At 38.3% G+C, this 13,518-nt stretch overlaps 1 protein-coding gene across 1 annotated transcript in view; it reads left to right on the top strand.

Annotated features, from left to right (window-relative positions):
- Positions 1 to 6,112, top strand: part of LOC140236820 (tyrosine-protein kinase SYK-like) — a 98,149-nt gene extending 92,037 nt beyond the window's left edge. Inside the window, exons 15-18 of the mRNA XM_072316757.1 lie at positions 1,473 to 1,662; positions 2,978 to 3,118; positions 4,846 to 4,958; positions 5,480 to 6,112. Coding sequence (XP_072172858.1) covers positions 1,473 to 1,662; positions 2,978 to 3,118; positions 4,846 to 4,958; positions 5,480 to 5,570 — 535 coding nt within the window. The 3' untranslated portion in view covers positions 5,571 to 6,112. The remainder of the gene's footprint in view (positions 1 to 1,472; positions 1,663 to 2,977; positions 3,119 to 4,845; positions 4,959 to 5,479) is intronic.
- The last annotated feature ends 7,406 nt before the right edge of the window (positions 6,113 to 13,518 follow it).

The raw sequence follows: 13,518 nt of genomic DNA, 5'->3' as shown, positions 1-13,518 counted from the left end.
AATGGGGTAAGGTGTACCACTAATCACATTACACGACCATGACCGTGTCAAGCAACAAAATCGTAATTGGACAGATGTATGTCCATCCGTGCCGGGGAGAGGGTGTTGACCACACCGGAGAAAGCGCCGGCGAGATGAGGAAAGGGATTTGATTCGAATCAAGGCATTTGTTGGAACGGATGGGAGGCGCGAGCATCCATGAACCACCTTCTCTGAAAATGTCTTTGAAGATGGATAACAACCTGAGGGCGTTTGTCTTATAAATCCCAACACTTTGGCATTTATTCCAGGATGCAAACTGTCATGAAACCGGGGTATCCTTACAAGCGGAAACATTGTTCTAGGAGGAGCTCAAAATTCATCTTCCATCATTTGGAATTTGCTTCCAATACACTGAAAGAATCTACATTGTACCAAGAAACTTGCCTGGCTGACACGATTTACCAGGATGATGAGATGTTCTGGAGTGTTTTGAGATCAAAAGTGTTGAATTATTTTGGTCATAGTACACAACTTATATTCTAGGAGCGCTCTCCCTGTTAACCCCATGTTCAGCATTGTGGGAAGGTAGAACATAGCGTGAAGATCGCTTGTGCCCTTGCAATCATATTTTCCCACAAGTTGCATGTGATTCACTCTAGCACGGAAGAGCGATGAATGTCGCTGTGGCCCAATTTGTTGATTACCGGTAGCGGTTATCAATTATGAAAAATTATGTAGCAACCACAATGGAGTAAGCTCTGAGATTATGGACTTCCAGCAAACCTTTTTGGCAAATATTTCACATTTTTGTCATTTCTGTTACAGTTCTGCTACCATAAGAGAACTGCGTTTTAGCCACCTTGTTTGCATCATCTCTCACAAATAGGTGTATTGAGATTAATCAATTCTCAATTATTGTACTTGTATATCGGCCTTTTATGATTGTGAGACAGTTTTATCGACACGCCCAAGTGGAGTTGTCTTCCATCAATCACAAGCCAAGTTTAGTGGGATGTTAAAAAGAATGCCAACAAGAAAATCATGGCAAGGTTTGACCGGTGCATCAATGCATAAATGGTTTTTTTAGGATGTACCCTGTCATTCTCTCAGTTTTCTGCCCCTAAAAATACTACATTTTCAGGAATGCACAGCTACTGATGCATAGATTGTACTGTATTCTTTTTAAGTGTAACTAGCCATGGCATATGGATGGAACTTTCTACCAAGTGTATCGGTCACTCAAATTACCAGTATGTGCGATCATATGTATCATTGATCAATAAGTCAGTCTTGTGAGCAACAGCATAATCGCATCTTTTCTTTTGCAACAGTTGTGTCAGACTTCGGTTGCGTTCCCACTGCGTGATTTCATCTTTGGTTTGTCATCTTTGTTAAGCAAACAAGCCACATCTCAGCCTTTGGGCTGCGTCGTTGCTCTTGAATAAAACCGTGACATTGACAATGTGATGTTGGATGTCATGATTTTGCAGGGAGATGAGCATCCGTAATGTGCTGGAGCTGATGTACCAGGTGGCCAAGGGGATGTGCTACCTGGAGAGCCGACAGTTTGTGCACCGCGACCTCGCCGCCAGGAACGTGCTCCTCGTCGACGAGACCTTCGCCAAGATCAGCGATTTTGGCATGTCCAAGGCACTTGGACTCGACAGCCAGTACTATGTGGTAAGTTCAGCAGGGGGAAAAAGAAAAAGAAAAAAGAAAGAATATATAAGTTGACTTTCCATAACTTTACTGTTTGACATAGCAAAGAGAAACAGATTCTCGTAATCATTGTTGTGTTCTGTTTGTTAATTGCCACTCTTGCTGGAGTGCTTTCTTTGCTGACTGGCTCAAATGTCTGGAAACTGAGGCACGTTGCTACACCTGAGTCCATGACAACCAGGTCAAGTTTGGATGGAGCACTGATTGCTGATGAAAAAACACTTAGCAAGCTAAACCAGCTGCCTGGAAACATAAAGAGTTAACCCATTCAAAACGGGAACCTGGTGACCTGTGTATTAAATCTATGGGGGTTTCAGAATTCAGCATGGAACGGGTTAAGAAAGGAGTATTTCAATTTTTCTTCTTACTCTCTTATCCTCACTTGGTACATGTAGTTATATGTTACCATGCATCACACCACCATATTTAGTGAGAGGCAGATTCCGAAAGAGCAGACTCAAAGCTTTGAGATGATGAATTAGTCAACACATTGGACCTTCATACCCCTATCTAAATAATGGAAACAAAGAACACATTCTGGGAAAAGTGTTAGGAAAGAGGCTTTGAAAGGGTAGGGTCTAGTCAAGTCCACAATCTCATTGTGCTGGGCTCTCCTCTGTGCAATGAATAGGACGAAACAGGATGTAAAGCTCCGTAGCAACTACAATGAAGGGATTATCAGATTAGGCTGGAATTTTCCACACTCATTAAGTGCATTCTATTCATGTCTGATAGCAACTTTCAATGCAGTAGTACCATCTTTTCAAAAGTTGTCAAGAGTTAAAAGTGTGGAGTATGTGGAGGGTTTTTAAGAAATAAAAAGTGGCCTCTAAGACATACTTAATCACACTAGTCTATAAAACATTGCTGTGTTCTAGAAAAACTGCAAGAAAGAACCCCCACTAATTCACATTTATTTTATGATCCCAAACTTTAAAATCAAGTAGAAGAATTTCTCTTCTAGCAAATACTGTGTAAAACCAAATATTTGACTGGGTTGATCATTTTCACCTGTTATGAGTCCTCACGAAAAATCATTGCACACAATTTTTGGTTGATTTCATGATACACAGTCACATATCATGTCACTGGCAAACTGAAAATTAGTGTTGAGATACACTCCCTTGAAACCCAGACTTCAGCCCACTGAAGACTAGTCCTGAGTATACTCTAACAGGTGTCTACAAGAAACATCTTACAGCAAGATCAGCTTGTCGTCAATGTTTCAAGGGCACCTGTTACCAGTTTTGTTGCTCTTTCTTTCCGTTGCCTGCAGGCGGAAACGGCCGGCAAGTGGCCGCTCAAGTGGTACGCCCCCGAGTGCATCTACAAGTTCAAGTTTAGCAGCAAGAGTGACGTCTGGAGCTACGGGGTCACGCTCTGGGAGGCCATGTCCTTTGGCAAGAGACCGTATGCTGTGAGTACCAGCTGTCACCAGAAAGAGATGGCATCACTTTTTATTTACAGTGTCATAGGGGTGCTTTTCACAAAGCAGGCTCTCATTAGTACAGTGTCATAGGGATGCTTTTCACAAGGCAGGCTCTCATTTTTACAGTGTCATAGGGGTGCTTTTCACAAAGCAGGCTCTCATTAGTACAGTGTCATAGGGATGCTTTTCACAAGGCAGGCTCTCATTTTTACAGTGTCATAGGGGTGCTTTTCACAAAGCAGGCTCTCATTATTACAGTGTCATAGGGTTGCTTTTCTCAAGGCAGGCTCTCGTTTTTACAGTGTCAAAGGGGTGCTTGTTACAAGGCAGGCTCTCATTACTGTGTCATAGGGGTGCTTTTCACAAAGCAGGCCTCATTTTTACAGTGTCATAGGGGTGCTTTTCTCAAGACAGGCTCATTTTTACAGTGTCATAGGGGTGCTTGTCACAAGGCAGGCTCTTTAATAGTATTACAGTGTCATAGGGGTGCTTGTCACAAAACAGGCTCTCATTTGTACAATGTCATAGAAGTACTTTTCACAAGGCAGGCTCTGTCTGTCTTAAAGTGATAGGAGTTTGAGGGAAGCACCGTGCTTGCATGAAGGGTCAACAGTACCTCTCCACCCCCACCCCCCATGTGTCCATACTCACAAAACAACACAGACAATAACGGCCTTTAGAAGGCATCAGTGCGTTACATTCAAATTTAGTTCAGTATTTTACAGATCGCGTTTTGCTGCCTTTAGCGAGCATGCCAAGCAGTGCTCGAGAAGTTTGGCAGGCACTTCACAGTAACGTGTCGTTCCAAGCGTATGATATTCAGAGATTGAGATCATTTGGTATTCCACCTGAACATGATCCAGACTACTGTGTTCAGCACATCTGCTACTGCTACCAAGGTGTACTGTTGGGATGACATCCTGTAGGATAGGCATAGACTGTGTTGGTGGACATAAAGTTTGCTGTTACATGCACTGTCTATTAACAGCTATCCCATGTCTTGAACGTCTTCTCATCGGGAAAAAAAAAGAAAAATTAGAAGAAAGAAATATGCAATTAAAAGAAATGCATTGATGGAGTCATTTGGAGAATGAGCTGAAAACTTATTAGTTTCATGATATTTTAATGTTTTCAATTTCTCTATAATGCCGCTATACTTTCATCTTTGAGTGCACCTTGAGCATTTCATTTATTGTGATTATTATCATTATTATTATTATTATTATTATTATTATTAGTAGTAGTAGTAGTAGTAGTAGTAGTAGTAGTAGTAGTTGTAGTTGTAGTAGTTGTTGTAGTAGTAGTAGTAGTAGTAGTAGTAGTAGTAGTAGTAGTAGTAGTTGTAGTTGTAGTAGTTGTAGTAGTAGTAGTAGTAGTTGTACAAGTGTAGTTGTATTATATTATCATTATTATTATTATTATTATTATTATTATTATTATTATTATTATTATTATTATTATTATTATTATTATTATTATTATTATTATTATTATTATTATTATTATTATTATTATTATTATTATTATTATTATTATTATTATTATTATTATCATTATTATTATTATTATCATCATCATCATCATCATCATGGTAACTATGGTATGGTAACTATACCATTGGATGCTTTTTGTCAACTTATGTGTGTGTTTTTCTGTCAATGTTTTTATAACTGTTGTCTTTCTTTTTGTCTGCACTGCTCCGTTGTGGTTGACAGAGCATGAAAGGACAGCAGCTGATGCAGTTCATAGAGAACGGAGAACGACTGCCCCAGCCTGACCGTTGCCCTGACGACGTCTATAGCCTCATGAGACGCTGCTGGCAGGCTGAGTGAGTCTTTCTCTTTACCAGTGTCATCTCTCCAGATACCGGTGTACAGGAATCTTCCTGATTAAAGGGAACCCAAAACCAAAGAGCAATGTGGATTGAGTGAAAGCAGCAACATTAATAGAACACATCAGTGAAAGTTTGAGGAAAATCGGACAGTTGATGCAAAAGTTATGAATTTTTAAAGTTTTGATGTTGGAACTGCTGGATGAGGAGACTTCTAGAGGTTATGACATATGTGTGGACAACAATATAAAGAAAATGTAAAGGGAATTCCATAAAAATTCATTTTTCATGAAAATTACACATTCCATCAACTTGGTACTGACATATGTTACAGGTAGCAATTATTCCCCCGGCAAAGAGCAAAAATAACTGATGATGCTTCTACCTGTAGAGAAGCATCATGCATGCATTTCTCAGCTTGTTTTGAAGTGTGCTTACTTTGTCATTGACAAACAAAACAAATCATAAAGATAAGAATATGAATAAGACAAAAATACTTTTCTTTGTGTCTGCTGTAGGGCCAAGGACAGACCCTGTTTCCGGGAAATCACCAACATGATGTCCGACATCTTGAAGCATCTGCAGGCGGGAACACTCCGACTGAGATAGAACTTTGGAAGAGCTCCTACCATGGGCTCGCGATCCTTCCGTTTTTTTTTTCACTACCAGTCCTCTTATCACCGCCTTGTGAAGGGAGCGAAAAGGCGGCGGCGTGGATATCTTTGGAATTTTTACTTGCTCTCAAGCGTTTTGTGGCTCTGGCCAGGAGGTACTAAAGCAAGCAGAGGAGAAACATTGACGCGAAGGCGATGTTTGCGGCATTCCCCCTCGTACAGGACAACCAGTAAAATGGAATCTCGAGCATGATTTTGAACACTTGTGGTCGATGTGGAAGGAAAGTGTTGGAGATTCTATTGTGTACAGAGAGCCTCCTGCAAAAGATTTTTGGAAAAGGCAGACGTGGACGCTGTGAATGCCATGCTGTATTTTCCTGGAGCTTCTGTGATCAGTTCTGTGCCATCTGCTTTTTATGTCAAATGCATTCTGCATTCCGAGAGACAATGGAGCAGCCTCATGCAGAGACTGACGTCAAGCGCTGAAACCGCCGCTTTCAGCCTCACTCATCTCCATGATCAGTCAGCCACATCTTTTTCCTCACGAGCGATGCCATATGATGTCAAGGCAACTGTAGGAGTGCACACATATTCGCGGACGAGGAGTAGATACATGTATTTGTCGCTTCATCTTTCTTTTTATTTCGCTGCAGACATAATACATACTGCCATACCCAATACAGAAAGGCTTATTCTGTTCATCCTAAGCATCAAGAGAACAATTTGCTTTGCGCTGGGTGCCATTTGATTTTATACACACCCTCTACAGCTGTACTTCAGTGTTGTTGTTTTTTTACGATGAGGCAGGCAACTTCTGTTTTCCTGATGAGGCAGGCATCGTTAAATGTCAACTCTTGTTTTTGTTTTGGCTTTGGCTTTCCACCTTGTCTGTTTGCAAATGTTTGCCGCGACACTTTACACATGCAGCGATCCTTAAAGTATGTTACATTCACAAATCTGCAATGATGTAATCCCCACCATGTGTGTGTTCATAGAGTGTACATCATTCTGTACATTGGTATTAGAAAAGTGTTCTAGAGCGGGCTGTGCGTACATGGTGGAGCGGATTGGACAACAGTGATTCATAACAGTTGAAACAGTGCCAGTTAAACCCTTTCAAATCATGTGGCATGAGGCATTCATTGGTTTATTGAGAAAAAAAAAGAGAGAAAGTTTGTTTGTTTTGTACAAGGCAATACAGAGATTTCAATTTCAGTGCAGAGTTTTTATTTTGGGCAGGCAAAATGATAGGGCTGTAGCAGAAAGCTCATTGTTTGTGTATGTAGAGCAATTTCTCTGAAAGGCAGCTTGACAGAGGAGATAGTAAAAGTGAGGGAGAATTTTTATGGTTCTGCCATAAAGTGTCTTTGAATGCCTTTTGTTCTTTTTTTTCTTTTAGGTGTTCATTTCATATCTATCATTCTTATTCTATTGACTGTTAATGAGTGAAAGCCAGCAGAATTAGAATAAAGGGTGGACATGGCTGTGTTCAGGAATCATGTATGCAGCAATCTAAGTAGTACAAATGTCAAGTTAAATCCACTAAGTCTGTTTTGTGTTGCTCATTTCCCCATTTCTATTATTTTTTTTTTTTTACATGATCCACTCATGAAGATTATAATGAAACCATGTTGCAGATTAAATGCATCAAATCCTATTCAAGAGGATTTGCTGCAAGAAATACATCTGGTCGTTAAATTGGTATCACTGAATTTTTACAGTATATCCTATACTGGAGGAATACAAGACGGAACAGGTGAATTCACTAATCTGGCACAAAATTTTTTAAAAAGTGTACAAATTGCCAATGTAAGAAAGAAACAATAAATTAAACTTTTTTTTTTTTTAATATGTTGCTAATTCAAGAATCAGATCAGGAATCAGCAATTAAGAGGTTTTTCCAAATTCTTCAGCAAATACAAACAAATGGTCATGCACTGTAATGAAGGGCTCACTATGAAGGTGAATTTTTACTCTATGTTAAACAATAAACTGTACAAATTATACTAAACAGATGCAGCACCAAACCACAGAATATATTTTGGGGACATAACAGGAAACTTTGTGAGGTTTTAGCACCACTGAATTTACTTGATGAGCAGACTGCTGCAGTATGCCATGCAAAGCATGATACTGAATTGAGATATGCCCTGAACTATATCATACTCAGAAGTATAGTCTCATCTTGAGATTTTCACCCATTGTGTGAATCAATGGCATCTCCAGTCCTCCACCCCCCCCCAAAAAAAAGGGGTGAAATCTAGCATTTATAAAGTGACGTCCCCCAGAGTGTTAACTTTAAAGTGTGGAAGTATCGGCACAGTCCATTTTTTCATAATCAATCTCTGTCTTTTAGCTGTAATTGAGAGCTACAGTTATTCCTACTTCTGCACAAGGCGTTGAATTTTCATTTCCAACAGTAAATGCTATAACACGATGTACCGTGTATCTGACATTCCCTTGCGCCCGTGAGCCTCATTTAAGGTATGAATGTATTCATGCAGTAATCATTCCCCGATAGTGTAAAGACCGAAGAATAGTAACATCCTTCCCAATCAGGCACACATACGCACATGTTTGTACCATCCATTTTAACCCATGCATTTTGTGTGTCCACACTTTGCATCGGTCATCATTTGCCTTGAATGATTAAACGTGCCTACAATGCTTAACCGGGTCTTTTTGCGCGATCTCGTGGAATTTTCTGAAGAAAAAAAAATTAATGCCTTTGTATGTTATGAGGTATATGTATAAGTATTGTCTACCCATAAATCAACAGTCAAAGACAAAATATTGCTGAATTGTTGTGATGGCCTCGTTTGTAGATTAAAAATCTTGTTGATCACGGTTAAGGAAAAAGATTCGAGGAAGCAACCCAAACCCGTTAACTACATAAATGTCCATGCTCATATTTAGCATTTTAGGCTGTGTTCATAGTAGCCGATCACCCTATTTTTTATGAGAATCCCAAATGGCCATAGACATTGTCCGAGACAGGTCAGGTACGCATTGACAGCAGAAAATGAACAAAATATAATATATATGTATATTTGTAATATATATACATATATAATTATGTTTGTGTGGCTTTTTTTTAAGATTATGCCTCTCAGTGTGTTTCAAAGTATCTCTGTGGCTCACAATGAAATATAAGAGGAGCTAGTTTTCTTGTATGTTTGATGTAATTCCATATTCAGTGTCTTCTCCTTAAATATTTTCCCTTTAACTGATGAAGAGTATGAAATTGTCTTTCACTTATCAGTTTTCTTTTAGAGACAGATAGTTTGATTCACTGTTGTTGGTGGGTTTTTTTTTTTATGTGTGTCCAGAGAACTTGAAGTGTGTAACAGGAAGTGGGGAAAAAAAAGTGAAATAGATTGGATCATCCAAGATTCCATGTGAGTGCTCCGTATACAAAAAAAAAAAAATATATGATATAATTGATTGTGTTCTACATGTATGTATGACATTTAACAATGTAGTCTTGCTGGCAGCGAAGGAAATGCGTACACAGATTGTATATATTCCTATACATATATTATATATAAATAGATATATAAATATATATATCATGTATTAAGCTGCAAACCAGTTAGCACTACTAGTCCGAGGTACTATAAATGTCGATGAAGAAATTTGAGTAAGAATTTGTGATTACGGAGAGTTGTGTCGTCTTATTTTATATACATATATAGATATATATATATGTGAGTTATATAAATCTGTTCTCCTCTCTGTTCTCAAATGCAGTGAATGTAGTGATGGCTGTTTAGTAGACTTATTTGTTGGGAGAAAAGAAGAAAAAAGCCAAAGGCTTGAAAAAAAAAATAAGAGAGAAAATCACAAAGAAATGTAGTGTTAGATCTTTTGCTTCAGGCTACAGATCCAGTAATAAGATATACACAGGTAGTGGTGGATAGCGTCGAAAATATTGATAAGACTGTTTGTTTGAATTTCAGGAATTTGCTGGAACAGAGAGAAAGAGAGTGTTTGTTTGGAACTGAAGCTAAATTTCAGCTATAGAGCATCTGCAAATTTGATGACACACAGTATCAATCATTTTGTGTGAAGTTGGGGGGGGGGGGGTGGGGGTAGATTTAGAAAGCTAGTTCAACAGTTGAGTAGCTTCAAAGAGAGCTACTATGATTTAGTGCAGGGCTTGACATTAGCAATGTCCAGGTGGCCCAATGGCCTAGTGGCCCAGGGCCATTAGATATTGATGTTGGGCCACCAAATTTTTGACAAGAAAGCTATATTTTGGAGACCCACACAAGGCAGCTAAAATTCCAAATGATTTTTAGCTTTCTCTTTATTTTGGGCCACTACCTTTCTTTTTTGGGCCACCAAAATTTCAAAGTCCTGGATTTAAGTGGCCCAGACGGGCCACTGGAGAAAGAAGTTAGTGTCGAGCCCTGAGTATAGGCAATCGCTGGGACGTAAAATGATTATCCAAGTCAGAAGACATGAGTGACTCCATTATGAGGAGATGGTACTTGTTGCTTCTTTCAACCCTGGGTCATTTTTGTCGGATGTCTTGCTATCGTCTATTTCATCAGTTGATCAGCATCATATCTTTGCAGTTTTCTGTATATTCCTTGTTTAATTCCTTCTGTCCTGAATTTTGTTGGGCACACCTAATGGCTGTGCAAATCAATTTCCCATAAAGCAATCGATAGATGTGTTGAATAAACAATGTGGAAAAATCTCGATTTTACACCTTCCCCAAATTTGAACCGTCTGGTATGACGCAAGAAACGTGAAATGTGTGTCACGTTATCTCTCAATTCATTCAGAGCTGGTCCTGTAGATTTAGGCGTGTGATGTGTGATATCATGAGGAATTTTTTCTAAATTTTAGTGCTGTAATTTGCCATCAGCAAGAAAATGTCCTGCTCCCACACCCTCCCCCCCCCCCCCAACATAAAAACCCACAAAGCAAAACTTAAAGAGTGCCCTGTAGCCGATTTTCAGTGGCTTTTGCATTTCTCATTTCATTCTCTGCTAGTAGTGATGAAGAATAGCTCCATGAGCATCTGTAGCTGTAGGTATTCAGTTTTAGCGTTCAGCGGCCGGGCAAACTTTAACATGTCGTGTGTATCATAGTATGTTCATTCTTTCTCTCCAATCTATCTATCTCTCTTTTTCTCATGAATAGAAGATTTTCTCTTTCATGCATCGTAAGAGTGAAATGTCTTTGTGTGGGGATTAGTGGGGTTAGAATCATGTACAGCATAAAGTGTCTGATGATGTCAAATCATTATGTTTCTACTCAGAGATTTGTAGCCAATTTTTCTTCCTTTCTTTATTATTTAAAATCCATTGCAGGCTTTGTATTGTCTATCTCTGGAGAGAAAACTGCACATTGATATTGTCATTGTACTTGCAGAGGTTTTCATAATTTTTTTTTTCTTTCGTCTTTTCCCCTTGTACAAGCGAAAATTTCTTGCAGAGTTATGTGTAAATTTTGTTACTTGTTCACATGATGTGTTTGCATTTTTTTACACAATACTTCTCTTACATTTTAAATGCTTTAGGATACAGTAATTGCATATTTTGAAGGTTGGTGAATTTGTTGCATTTAAGGTATGATTTACATGCACGTATTTGTTGCAATATAAAGTGTATGCAGTGTTGAGTATTTCTTGAAATGAATAAACTCACATTTACTCTTTTTTGTACGAGTATTTTTTCATCACAACAAAACTCTGCATTGCTTTAGTTTGTCTGTGGGTGTTTTGAAAATTAATGTATGTGTTGTACTGTCCATGTCATTGGAATTTTATTTACACTTTCATTGAAACCAACACAATATGCTGTCAAAAAAAAAAAGTATATAATATCTTCTGCCAACATCCCCTCCCTTGGAAGAAGGAATACAAGCCATACATAATTTGTTGTTACTTCTGATTTAGTTTGAGGGGAGGTTCAATTTGCTCAAATTTTGCTTGAAGTGTTTACATTCCCTTGTAGTTGTAAAATATTGTGTATTTTATATGTGCTTGGTAGAACTATCAATTTAAAGAGCAGAAGTTGATAAGTCATCCTTTTGTTTTTGTCATTTATGTTTCAAACTTCCAAGAAGTTTTTATGTTGTGTTTTGTTCTGTTTCGCTACTTAGCAGTTGTGGAAGGGGATGATCTGCACTGCATGTCGTTTATTAATAAAAGCTTTGCTTTTGTATAGAGAAATAATGAAGAAAACATGGAGGTTGGTAAAGAGATCCCTCCCCTCAAAAAAGTGAATCAAGTCTGATAAGACATGTGAGAAATTGTACTTCTAGAACATAATACTGAATGTGTGCATGCCTTGCTTAATAGAGAGTGTATACAAAGTCTAGACCATGATGCAATTGATTATTTTATCATAGTTTGCAGCATATAGTATATGCCTTCTATTTCACACCAGTTTTCCTTCACTTTTTTTGTTTAGTTTTCCTGCCACATTTTATTTTCAAGTGATGTTCTTTGCTGTTTGTGTGTCAGGCGGCTTTACTCTTGTACAGTGCTTTAAGATCAGTATGTTGGTCGCAAGCGAGATCCAAAATAAATGGACATCGGAGATTTTACAATGGGGAAAACTTGGATGCCCTTGATTTTGTTTCCTGTTCTTTAAAGTTATGTTAGGAGGGGTTGTGTTGGATAGTTGGGGGAAGGGTTGTCATGCTGGGAGATGAAGTAAAAATATCTAGATACTGTATATTTTATTTGTATCTATCCATCTATCCATTAATATATCTATGTATCCACACAGTCATGTATCTATTTAACTATCTATCCATTTATCTATCTATATAGATATAATTGTACATTGTGTGTGCATGTGTGTGTGTGTGTGTATGTGCGTGTGCATGTGTGCCTGTACATGTTCATACATACATGCCTATATACAGGTAGATGGATAGAGATATTTAGGTACAGTGTATTGAAATAAATAAATATATATATATATTTATATACATATTTTATATATATACATATAAGATGAAAATAGCAGAGTGGTATGCATTTTGACAGTCCAACAGTGCTATTTATTCAGACCAAATTTTCGACGATACATTCGTCTTCCTCAGGGTCAACAATGACAATTCTGAAAGTAATAGAGTCACCTTGTTTACTTTCAGAATTGTCATTATCGACCCTGAGGAAGACGAATGTATCGTCGAAATTTAGTCTGATAAATAGCACTGTTGGACTGTCAAAATTCATTACCACTCTACTTTTTGATCTTTTATATATATGTTTGGCATATGTTTATAAATGATTAAATGTATGTGAACCATTCTACTCAGTATATACCATCAATAGAAATCAAGAGAGAAAAGTGTACATTGTGAGTGTGTATTAAAGTGTGTGTGTTTGTATGATGTGCATGTATGTGCTCTGGTGTGGTACAATTTCAGTAATTCACTCATTTCTCTTATTGGTATCGAACTACACCTGTATCTGGTGGACACACACCACCACGGACAAAATTGGCATCCCTAGATCTGGACTAGCCAAGTGCAACAAGGCACACAACGTTACTGTACAGAAAATGGCACAGGCAATGAAAATCATGTGCACACCACCATACATTTATACACACACAACGGCCCAAATTCACAAAGGTGGTTTAATTTAGACCATGGTTTAAATTCGGTCCATGGACTAAAATACACACAGGCCTACTTTGACATGTGCATATCAATTCGCGTTTGTTACTGGATGTTTGTTACTGCACGAGATTTATTCTTTGCTACATGATTGTACTCCCCTATCATCATTCACAAGTACGGGTACTTGACTGATATCTCAGGTTTTGAGAACTTGGACTAATGAAAAGCACAGGAAAATTTTGGGTTCCTCTGTCTTGGGCTTGTATTGTAGGTTTTAATACCTGATGATAAATACACACCAACTCTAGAATCGCATACATTCACACCCTATTTGGGGGCAATACATCCAG

This window comes from Diadema setosum, chromosome 13 (genome assembly GCF_964275005.1).
Source record: "Diadema setosum chromosome 13, eeDiaSeto1, whole genome shotgun sequence".
Classification (NCBI taxonomy): domain Eukaryota; kingdom Metazoa; phylum Echinodermata; class Echinoidea; order Diadematoida; family Diadematidae; genus Diadema; species Diadema setosum.
The sequence above is the reverse complement of the archived record's forward strand: the minus strand, read 5'-3'. Positions and strand labels throughout refer to the sequence as shown.